The 11,866-nt window shown below is 42.7% G+C and overlaps 2 protein-coding genes across 7 annotated transcripts in view; both read left to right on the plus strand.

Moving 5' to 3' along the window:
- Positions 1–8,930, plus strand: part of Mdn1 (midasin AAA ATPase 1) — a 167,174-nt gene extending 158,244 nt beyond the window's left edge. For all 4 annotated transcript variants that reach the window (XM_023711917.1, XM_023711918.1, XM_023711919.1 and 1 more), the window contains exons 95-102: positions 1,081–1,170; positions 2,596–2,711; positions 3,221–3,395; positions 4,616–4,689; positions 4,793–4,907; positions 5,647–5,710; positions 6,581–6,723; positions 7,481–8,930. In XM_023711917.1, the coding sequence (XP_023567685.1) occupies positions 1,081–1,170; positions 2,596–2,711; positions 3,221–3,395; positions 4,616–4,689; positions 4,793–4,907; positions 5,647–5,710; positions 6,581–6,723; positions 7,481–7,669 (966 nt within the window). In that variant the 3' untranslated portion in view covers positions 7,670–8,930. The remainder of the gene's footprint in view (positions 1–1,080; positions 1,171–2,595; positions 2,712–3,220; positions 3,396–4,615; positions 4,690–4,792; positions 4,908–5,646; positions 5,711–6,580; positions 6,724–7,480) is intronic.
- Positions 8,931–11,093: 2,163 nt separating this feature from the next.
- Positions 11,094–11,866, plus strand: part of Lyrm2 (LYR motif containing 2) — a 26,749-nt gene continuing 25,976 nt past the window's right edge. For all 3 annotated transcript variants that reach the window (XR_002820465.1, XR_002820464.1, XM_023711932.1), the window contains exons 1-2: positions 11,094–11,165; positions 11,670–11,810. Coding sequence is in view for 1 of the 3 variants with exons in the window: in XM_023711932.1 (XP_023567700.1) it covers positions 11,121–11,165; positions 11,670–11,810 (186 nt within the window). In the remaining 2 variants the exon portion in view is untranslated. The remainder of the gene's footprint in view (positions 11,166–11,669; positions 11,811–11,866) is intronic.

Below are 11,866 nucleotides of genomic sequence, written 5' to 3' on the forward strand. Positions count from 1 at the left end.
TTCCTTCCTTCCTTCCTTCCTTCCTTCCTTCCTTCCTTCCTTCCTTCCTTCCTTCTGTTCGTTCTTGGTACCTGGGTTTGAACTCAGGACCTTGTGCCTGCAAGCCAGACACGTAAATCTCCCCAGCCCTAAGTATGCTTTTCTTTTTATGTTTTTGTTTTATGCAGTGCTTGGGCATGAACCCAGAGTCTCATGCATACTAAACCCGTCCTCCAGTGAGCCATTCCCCAGCCCACTGTTCCCAAAGCTAATCCCAGGGTCACTATCTCAGTCGCTTTCCTCATCACTGAGACATGGTGCCCCACACCCGTAAGTTAAGAGAGGAAAGGCTGATTTTAGCGCATGTATTAGTATGTATGCTCCCAAAGCAAGTGCCATTTTGGCCACATTTCAGTGCACAGACCACAGCAGGATAGCATGGCAGAGGAAAGCTGCTCATGGCATGCGGGCTGGGAAGAAAAGGAGGCGCTGTTGAGGAAGACACCCTTGCAGGCCATGCCTCCCCACCCGCCGCCCCCCACCACACACACACAATAATTCAATCTCCTTTCAAACAAGTCCTCCCTGTGATCACATGAAGCTTAGGGGCACATCCTGGGATGAAATACTATCTCCATATAAACCATAGAGGTCACTGCCCTGATTTGTCTAGCATCCGCTCTTCTTAGATCTTTGTGCAAAGAACTTTGGAGTCAGTTAATTAGTTCATGATAGTGACAAGAATCTTAGCATAGTGCCTATATTGAGAGACCTGTAAGTTCTTTTCCCCTAATAGTTTGATATAGTAACAGTACAGATTTATCAGGGACCATTTTCATTTTTGATGAGTTAAGATTTGGCTTTTGTTTGGCTGCAGTGGATTCATAGATGTTGGAAGCAGCATCCTTTAATCCATATTGATTCTCTAAAATGGAAAGCAGAATAGTTGCCTGGCATCCTCTCTTTGCACTGTTAAATAAGTTTAGAGTTGCAGGCATTTGACTGCATCATTGAGTTCATTCTACAGGGAAGAAGGCAGGCTAATGATAAGTCGGTAATTCCGGCCCAGTCTACCTCTTACCTGTGGCTTTTTCTTCTTAGCCCTTTTTAAAAGATACCAGTGAGCTAAGACAGGAGATGGAGAGACAGCTGGAAACATGGCAGCTACAAGAATCTGGAAATGCAGAAGAAGTAAGTCGCTGGGGTTTTCTTCAGCAGTACCCTTTTCTCCCAACTACTCATACTTTATTAGAAGAAGTCAACAATCACTTCAAGTAAACTTGATAATTTAAAAATTGCTACAAACATAGGCCCAATTATTTCATTTTATCAGGAAGTAAGTTTTGGAAATGGTACATTCTATATTGAACTGTAAAAATGAGTGACAGTTACACAGTAAATGTGAGTTCAGTACATTGTGAATGTATTTTCGTGCAACTATTTCTGCTCATCTATAGAACTATGAAACTGCTATTTGTGAACCTGTTTTCGGACTCCTTCAACTGACCTACTACTACTATGCATCTCCCTACTACATGACTAGCTAACATGAACACTATAGGGTTTATTTTATTAGTACACCTGTGTAGGACATGTTTACATTCCTTTGGAGAAATTGATATCTGTAGCATATTCTTTTTTCAACATCCCCTTTTTCTGTACATGTTTGCTATACATGTTTACATTCCATGTGTGGAGTTTGTACATATGCATAATGCATCCCAAATCCTTTTTTCATTCTTGTACAACAGAAACAGTATGATTAAATTTTTTTTAACACAACTCAGTAGGCTTGGGGCCAGGGAGATGGCTCAGTGGAATAAGTGCTTCCCTGGCAAGCACAAAGGCCTGAGTTCAATCCCCGGTTCCACCAAAAAAACCAACTTAGTAGGCTCTTACCTCCAATTACCTTTTTGCTAGGGACTGGGCACATGGATAATACAGTTACAGACAAAGCCTATCCACTGCCTTTTTCCCTCCTTGCCACTAGAAGTAGTTTTATTAAAGTAGAGAAACTGATACGTTCAGTTTCTTTAACTTGTGTTGCTGGCTCTGTCGTGTAGGTAATAGATGTTTGGCAAGGGTTTCTGATGCCCTCCACCAATTTGGAGTTTCATGATTTTGCATCCTAAAATTATAGTATATGTATATATTTTTATATGTGTGTTGAGTGCTGTCACAGTAGAAAAAGCATGGGGCTTTATATCTGGGGACAAGTGTATTACCTGAGGGACTTGCACTTGTCTCACTTACTTTTTAAAAACACATGACTGAGAGCCCACAAATACATAGCTCGCCTGCTGGCACCAAAATTACACATTGACATCTGCTCTCATAGATGATGGTCTAAAAGATACGAATAAGGCATTCACTTGATTGACCAGAAATTCTAATAATTACTGTCTAGTTTCATTCTTTGAACTGTGGGTCTAGTTTTGGTGGAAGAGACAACGTTTTAAACAAGTGAATTAGCAGCCTAGAGAAGTTTTAAGGTGCTTCTATTAAGGTGGTTAGTGCAAATTATTTTCTCCTACTTTATTCAAGCCTTCATCTTGCTAGAGTGACTTGCTTGCTTTGATATGCTAAGGTCATCTCTCCTTTTTGTTATTGTCACAGGAGAAGGCTGCAGCTGACATGTGGCAGAGTTACGTGATCTTAACCGCACCTCTTTCACAGCAGTTATGTGAGCAGCTCCGCCTCATCTTAGAGCCCAGCCAGGCAGCCAAGCTTAAGTACGTCCTCACTGGAAGCCCTCGCGTTACCTAACACTGCTACTCTGCCTCACACTACTGAAGCTACTACTGTAGAGCTCAGCAACGAGCATTTACAGTGCTGGCTTCCAGGTTGCCACTGCTGTCACACAAGGCACCGGTGAGCCTCCTCACCTGTCACCTCTTCCACAAGGGTTTCTGTGATACTAGTTGTGGTGGCAGCCCCCCGTCTCCATTACTGCTGGCTGGGGAACTAGCTGCGCCTGCGCAGCTCTGTTGTCTGCTTGTTGTGCTGCTCACAGAGACCTTTCCAAAGACCTGTGCAGAACCATATTTAGAAAAAGGGAGAATCTGAGACTTTATATCCAATGCCGAATTTATTGCTACATACATAGCTAGCATTTCTCGCTGTCAGGAAGGATGAGTCCTTTGTCCTCAATTGTAACAAAGCTTAATTGTGCTAGGTGACTATTTGGTACTGTTTTAAGATTGTTAATGTGATCTTTGCCCTGTTTGGGAACATTTGATAGAGGAGACTATCGAACGGGGAAGCGACTGAATATGCGGAAGGTCATCCCATACATTGCCAGTCAGTTTCGGAAAGACAAGATCTGGCTTCGAAGGACCAAGCCCAGTAAACGCCAGTATCAGATATGTTTGGCGATTGATGACTCTTCTAGTATGGTAGACAACCATACCAAACAGGTAAGCAAGGGCAAGTACAGCAATCTGATGGAGGCTTAACACCTAAGCACATTCTGTGGGCTGTCTTCAGTGGTTTAACTATAGCCTACAAAGGATTTTATAGCTCAAAGGGCTGTTATTTTGGTCCCTTATTGTTAAAGATCTTCTAAATTGTTTTAGCTCTACTATTCTATTTTTACCTGCATTTTAAGTAAATCTGATTATTTTCCATAAAGTACAGTAATTCACTATTTAAGCTATTCTTTAAGAATATGCACATTAGGGCCAAGGATGGAGCTCAGTGGCACAATTCCTGCCTGGTAAGCAAGTGAAAGGCCCTGGGCTTGATTCCCGGAACAACAAAAAGGATATGATATACACAGTATACCAATATGTACAACTTGATTTAAAAAAAAAACAGTGTTCTGTTGATGTTGGCAGAGCTTAGGAGCCTGACTAGGATCAGTTACTTGTCACCATTATAGACACTTGAGACACTGGTCATTTTTATGGTGATGCTGTGATGCAGCATATGCCTGTGAGCAGCCTAAGATGTGTGTCTTCTGCTGGAAAAGGAGGACTGCTGAGCCTGGGTTCACATCCCTAAGCTTTCCACTTGCTACCATTTGACTTTTTTTTAAATTGATTTATTTTATGTATTTTAAAAGCTGATTTCCTTTTCTACAAAAGTATTAAAATTATAGCATTATAATTTTAATAATGCTATAATATAACTTAATTTAGTGCTGCTTCAGCTAATTTAAATTCTACATTATGAGTTGACTACATGAATTTTAATTGATTTTTAAATCTTGTTAACCAGCCAGACATGGTGATACATACCTGTAATCATAGCACCTGGGAGGCTGAGGCAGGAGGATCACCATGAGTTCAAAGCTAGCCTGAAATGCAGAGTGAAACCCTGTCTCAAAAGGACCAAATAAAATTATTTTATGTAGTTCTCCCAAAACAGAAGGAAAAATGTTCACTTATGGGATCACAGGCCTCAAAATTGCTTTTATTAGATGACTTCTAGGAATACCATTCTTAGCAGGTTAATGGATTTTGTGCATCAGCTTTGTGGTACTGAGGGGGCTCTGAGACCACTGAAATCTCAGTAATACTCACCTGTGTGCCATACAAAAGTGTTTTCTGTAAGCATCTTGATGTTAAAAAATGGCTAGGAAGCACTGCGTTAGAGAATTTCTGATTCCTTAGACCTTTCCCTTTCTGTTTCACAGCTTGCGTTTGAGTCACTGGCTGTGATTGGCAATGCACTAACCCTCCTGGAAGTGGGTCAGATTGCAGTATGCAGGTAGGATTGCCTTTTCATCTCATGGGGGAATACTTTTCACAGCCTTGTCAGTTAGACCTCTTGGTAAAAACAACTCCCACTGTATTTGGCTTTCTCCCTCAAGTTTTGGAGAGTCTGTGAGGCTGTTACATCCATTCCATGAGCCATTCAGTGATTACTCGGGGACCCAGATACTACGGCTCTGCAAATTCCAACAAAAGAAAACCAAGATTGCTCAGGTACACTAATGAAATTTTTTTTTACAGTTATTTATAAGCTGATGTTTGTTGGACAGAATTTTTACAAATCCCTCTCCCTACAGTATTTAGGACAAAAAAACTGACATGAATAGTCTTAAATCTCAGCTGATGTACTGCTATAATGGAACCTTCCTAGGCATCCTTTATAAACCAAGGAGCAACTTGCTTTTTCTCAATTCCTCAAAGATGATCTGACTTGGTGCTGTTGATTTGCCAGCTCCCCAGTTTTTGAGTGGTTTGGAACATTTTACAACAACGAACTCACCTCCCCCCTGGGTGGATTGCAGCCTTTTCCTCTCCCAGGTAGACCAGAGAAGAAATAAAATGGGATAAAGCCAGGCAAAAGAGCAGGGGTAATATTTTCTGTTCTCCTAGTTCCTGCTCTGTATTCTCTTATACTCACTTTCTTGAGAGAAGATAGCTGTTTTGTTCATGGGTATTCACATTACAGACTTCTTCCTGGAGAAGTATTTCTTTTAGGGTATACTGCAGAACAGAGCAGGCTAGTGAGCCCCCAACATGTCTGTCCATGCTTGCATTCAAGGGCCAGTGCTGCACAGACAGGGACCCCCTCCTCTCTGGGGGGAATGACAGGAAGCCTGGTGCATATCACTGCAAGCTAGTCCCCAGTACTCACTTGAGTCTTCAGTCATTTGTTTTTATGGCAGTGGAACCAACCAGAAGCTCCCCAGTTTTCTAATCATCTTTGTTGGCTCAGTTTCTAGAGTCTGTCGCCAGCATGTTTGCAGCTGCTCAGCATTTCTCACAGAACCTCTGTCCAGGTGAGCTGCTTGCTTTTTCTTTATCTGTCACCATTGTTTAAAGTTGCACAGGAAAAGATAGATGATGGTTAGGCAGTACTTACTACTGATTGAGAAATTTCTACTGAACCATCTCTGTGGGGCTTAAACCAATGAGTGAACCAGACATGGATCTGTCTCAGTCTTACATGTGACAGATTGAGTTTGGAGTTGTGAAAGAAAGGCACAAGGCTATGGAATTCAGTATAAAGACAGTTATGGAGATGAATATAATTAAAAAATCAGATAATCCAGTCGTAATTGATCTGGGATTTGAAATATACTGTGCTCTTTCTAAAATCTCAGTCCTGATACTGTCATGCGCCCTGTGACATTTCACACCTCAGTTAAGGCCACCTTCAAGCACTATAATCTTTAGCTAGAGACAGCCAAAAGTTTTAAAACACTTTATTCACTATTTTAATTCCTTTCTATTTAAGTTGTGTAATCAATATCAAGAAAAATAAGTTAGGTACAAAGAATTGACAAGAATCAAAAGCTGGTAAGACTGATTTAGAACTCACCATTTCTGACTTGAGCACGCCTGTCAGCCTACCCACCACCTGTCCACGTGGCCCATAGTTGTGCCATGTGTTTTCTGGTGTGTTAGTCTACAACTGGAGCTGAACTACACTTGAAATTGCCTGAAGTACTATTGGGAAATTCTGTCACATGGACCTCTTTTCTCTCCTAATATGTTTCATTGAAGGTTTCCTTTGTTCATACCCAAAATACGTGTTTGGTCTTAATAGTATAGAGAAAGCCTACACTAATTTGTCACACTGTAGGTGGTTTCGAGTTTTTACAAATTATTCTCATTTTATTCCCTTTTCTCTTTTCATTCTAATATAGAAATTGCCCAACTTCTCCTGATAGTCTCTGATGGACGAGGCCTTTTCCTTGAGGGCAAAGAAAGAGTCCTGGCAGCGGTTCAGGCTGCCCGGAATGCTAACATCTTTGTCATTTTTGTTGTTTTGGACAGTCCCAGTTCACGGGTAAGTGACTACTAGAAGCCACATTTTCTGGAGAAAAAGAGATTCCTTTCAATCTGTTTTAAAATACAGCTTGGGGCTGCTTTCTTGTATTGAGAAGTCCTAGTGTATAAGGTGTTATATCAGGCCCTATTCTTTATGTAATATTCATAGTAACTCAGGGAGATAGGGAATATTTTTCCACTTAACAATGAAGGACAGGTCTGGGGAGATAGCTCAGCAGCATAAGTGCCTAGGCCTGGTAAGTACGACGTCCTAAGTTTGATCCCAGCCAGTGAAGGACAGAAATATTATAGGTAATGAGTAGGAGAGCCAAGACTCACCCAGACTCGCAAATCTGTCTTCTGCGTCATAGTTTCTTCTGTGTAGCAGGTATTACAGCCTTGATAGTACACCCCCACTGTTACTGAAGACCGGCCCTTCCACTATTTCACCAGTCCTCAAGGCAGAGCAGTTCTATTTCTGAGGAGGCACTGTCCCTGCAGGAAAGACAAAGACTTAGGAGGAATTACTGCTATGGATAACAGAGACACTGTTGTAGACAAGGTGGATTTTTTGTTTATCCTTCTTCCTTTTTAAGTCATTTTCCTGGTTCAGGTGTTCAAAGAGATCTGCTTCCTTCTTAATGTGTTCTGGAAATTAAGAATAAGAGCTAGTTTTACATGGAAAAATCAGACCTGAGAGGTAAACTGTCAACAAGAGAGATCATAGATGACAACTGACTTTTCCTTTTTTCTTACAAAATGTCTTTTGGTGACAGGATTCTATCTTGGACATTAAAGTACCAATATTCGGAGGACCTGGAGAGATGCCTCAAATCCGATCCTACATGGAAGAATTTCCGTTTCCATTCTATATCATTCTTAGAGATGTGAATGTGCTTCCTGAGACACTCAGCGATGCCCTCAGACAATGGTTTGAATTGGTGACAGCCTCTGACCACCTGTAGCACAGGAAAAACAGTCCAAAGTGAGACTGAACATATTCAGAAAGTGACATGTTACCAAGTGCTCCCTACTCCTTTTTAAGTAACTGTTTTCAAACTTGCCACTCTAAAATGACATTTTATTTTTATTTCCCCAGTATAGCTCAGACTTCTCAAGCTCTTTGCTTTGCCTCACCTCAATTTGAAATCTGGGGAAGTGAAACTGGGAGAAATCCTAACTGGGGAACCTGATACCTGCTCTAGGAAGCCAGCTCCTGCAGTCTCCTTGCAGGGGCTCCAAACACCCGGTCCCATTAAGTTCAGGCTGGTCTCAAAATTTATGATTCTTCTAAGTACCTGGTATTACAGATGTGTGCCACCATTCCTGACTGTTGGGCACCTTCCTTATGGTGTTGCCAGAGCACCAGGACTAGCCTATGCCAGTTCTTTGGACAACAGGATAAAGAGAGCAGCCCTCTGGATCCTCTCTGATCTCAGCCATGGCAATCTCTTGGCATGAACCACAAAGCTATCCTGTGGCTGAGACACCTACAGTTTTGTGGAAACTTGATTTTGCATTTACTTTTAATCATGAAAAGACTTCTGTTCTCTCCAATGGCAAGAAGCTTACCGTATACATGTTCTCATATTTAGCTGGACATGACAGGAGCCTGTCATCAACAAAGAAGCCCTGGGCTGTGTAAAAATGAAGTGGCTTTTTAGTGTCCTTCATTCACATTTGCTGCTTCGGAAGACTATGCAATGACAGAAAGATTTTTTTTCTGTTTCACTCTCTGAGTGCCATAGTCCCAATTATAGTAATTTATTTCTTTAGTTCTTCCCTTCCTCCCCATTAACAGTTAAGGGGCAGAATCATTCCTCAGTGCTTTCAAGCTAGACTGAGCCAGTCTCATTCTGGAATAGAAATAGAAATGCTGTGTCCACAAGAATGAAGCCCCTACATCTATTTTCTTTTTCTCCATCAGAACACATCAGTGGTTTTAAGGCACTTGGCCAGAAAGCAGTGCTTGAATACTTGAAACTCTCTGCTGTGTTCTATTGAATGTTCTGTCAGAATGTTCTTTGTAGGCAATATGCCATGGTGTATTCATCTATCTCCTTGTTCCCATATTTGTTTTTGTTACACTGTGAAGCCTGTCACCCTTATATGGTGACATCACATACAGCTTGCTTGTTTACCCAAGTGTCCTAAAGCATGTACATGAAGTTATCTCATTTTTTATTCTAAAAATATGCAGTTTATATTCTGAAAACTATTAAAAGATTTACCACTGTTGAGATCATTTGTGATCATTCTTGATAGAATATGACAGGGGATTGATCTTGTGTACTCAGCCAGGAGACCATTCTGTTTATACCAAGCTCATAAGACCCAGCAACTTCAATGGTGTAATACAGTAAGGCTTCCTCATTCATGCTCCTGTCTGTGGTGGGTAGGCTGCAATGTGGCAATGGAAGCAGTGAGATATGCAGAACCGCACAGAGGCTTATGCTGACCTCTCTCCCCCTTACATTTCTCTGACCCAAGCTGTCTCTGAGACAGAAAATGATCTTCCACCATGGTCAGGTCTGGTAGAGAAAGACAGCAACACTGACACTGATATCATCTATTTACCTTTAACAGGCAAGTCTGCTATATCAGATGGGGCTTCCCAGCTAGAGTGCCTGAAGTGGTTCTCATGACTCTTCTGGGATTTGGGAAAGAAAATTCTGGTGAGCAGGCACCCAAGAGGCCACTTACAGCTTGTGCTAGGAATAAGGGGGTAGTGTCACAAGAGCTGATGCTGAGTTCAGACATTCAAGGAATGGGCAGCAGAACACATACTTTACATGCTCTTATAATCCATTTTATACAACTAAAACTACCACCATCTATCAAACGGTTTGCAAAAATCTATCTAGACATCTAGCAAGCCTTGTACATTCCTAGGTATGGCCATTGGTTAATGAATGACTAGGATCCATTCTGAGAAATCTAGTGTCAGGCACTTTTATTGTGAAACAATAATAAACTATATCTGCAAACTAAGACGGCTATGATGTCACTCAGATCATAAAATCTGACGGGGCTACTACCATAAATGTGGTCTGTTGATGACCACATATGCCATACGTATCTGGAGATGCCTGCTGGGGCTACTTGAGCACTCGTTAGATGTATTATGTTCAGAGCTTCAGTTACACCTCAGATCCAAACTTTTCTGCACTAGCCCCACCAGAGTTGACCACTCCAACTGCCATACCATTTACTGAGAGCCAACCTATACATCTGCTTGGCTTCCCTTTCATTCTCAATTATTACACTCGCTCATCTAAGGCAACTGGGGCTTCTAATCTCTAGCCTGGAGTGTCAGTGATCTGCAAACCAGTCATTCATCTGCTTGCTTCGTTTCATCCTAATCAGGACATCCAAGGAAATCTTTATAACATGTCAAGCTAGAAATCCCTCTGGAACTTCCTGCTGTTCCGGCGACTGCAGCTTGTGCACCCCGTCCTCACTGTCCTGGTCCTCTCTACCTGCAGGAGCAGGGGATCTCCAGCACTCATCTGGTCACCGCCTTCCAGAGCTCCTACAGCCTGCCAATGTTGGCATATTGTCTGGAATCATCTCGCTGACTTTGTTTTTCAAATGCTTAACTTGGGGCCGGGAGATAGCTCAGTAGACTAAACGCTTGCTCAGCAAGCACAAAGGGCCTGAGTCCAATCCCCGTTTCTGCCAAAAGAATAAGCTTTCTTTTGGGGCCGGGGAGATGACTCAATAGAATAAGGGCTTGCCTGGCAAGTGGAAGGGCCTCAGGTCAATCCCCAGTTGCGCCAAAGGAAAAAAAATGCTTAAAACTTGCAGGACGAATGAGATTCTACAGTATAAACAGCAGTGCACAGTTGCTTTGGATTGAATTTACAATTTCCTGCCCCAAATTCGAGTCTTTGAAAACAAAGTATATGTAACTTGTGACAGTATTAACAGGCTAGCATGAGAAAATGTTTCTGGAAGGAAAGAGGAAATGTGTACAAAACCAGTAGGAGGTAAAACCCTGTACCTTGTCCAGTTCATTGATATTTTTTTAAAAATAGTGCTTAAACCCACAATGGGACGGAGTGTTACACATGGTAGTGGTACCACGGGGCAAATGCTCTGCGAAAAGAACAAGGAAAATGGAAAGTGCAGGGTGCAAATTACAAATTAACATTTTAGTCCGTTCAGATACAAAGAGACTCAAAATGAGTACCTTTTTCGCTCCAAAAAATTACTTTCCACTTAACGAATTGTTAACTACGTTTCATGCCAAGAACAGCTCCAAATGCATCTTTCTGACTGTCTCCACGATCTCACGGACTCACGCTAGTCAGCGGGACGCGCCCTCCCGCGCTGGGCCCGCCCCGCCCCCCGCCCCGCCACGGAAGTGGTCCCTACACTTCCGCTCCCGTCCCCCACTTCCCCGGCTCTGCGGATATGGCCGCCTCCCGCCTCCCCCCGGGCGCGCTGACACTGAAGCAGGTACCTTACCGGCAGTTCCCAGCGCCCGGCTAGGAGCCCCACTCAGAGCCGAGCTTTTCTGTTGGCCCGCTCTCCCCAGAGTGGCCTCCAGAGCCTCGGCAGGCGTGCACCCTGGGATCGCCCAGGGAGGTGTGCCGGGCTTGCCGTGGGCGCCGCTTTCTTCTTGGGGTCTGGAGGCCTCCTTTCCCAATAAGTTACGTACAAATTGCTCTATGAAAGGGACAGAGTTCCAACAACTGTGTTCATTTAGAAAAAGTACTGGTACCACTCCAGCTCCGAGAAGCGCTTTTCCTTACTACTAGTGAGCTCTTCGTTTTATACCTTCTCAGGTTCGACAGGGAAATAAGCAAACGCCCAAATGCACTTCTTGGTTTCTGTCAAAAGAACGTTTCTCTTTGTCCTTTTTAGATTTGAGAACTAAAGAGACACTGCCTTGGTTACTGTTTTGCTAAGGTACAGCTGGTGATTATGTAGTTGTAAATGTCAGTTCTTACCCCTGCACAGTTCCTGAGAAGGCAGCAAGTCCTCCTCCTCTACAGAAGGATTTTGCAAGCAATTCGGCAAGTTCCAGATGCATCTGACCGCAAATACCTGAAGAACTGGGCAAGAGAAGAATTCAAAAGAAATAAGAGCGCCACAGAAGAGGTGAGAACAAAATCATGGTGAGAACAGAGATGGCTCAATGGAATGTGCGCTTCCCT

Source organism: Octodon degus, unplaced genomic scaffold (genome assembly GCF_000260255.1).
Source record: "Octodon degus isolate 3935 unplaced genomic scaffold, OctDeg1.0 scaffold00022, whole genome shotgun sequence".
Classification (NCBI taxonomy): Eukaryota; Metazoa; Chordata; class Mammalia; order Rodentia; family Octodontidae; genus Octodon; species Octodon degus.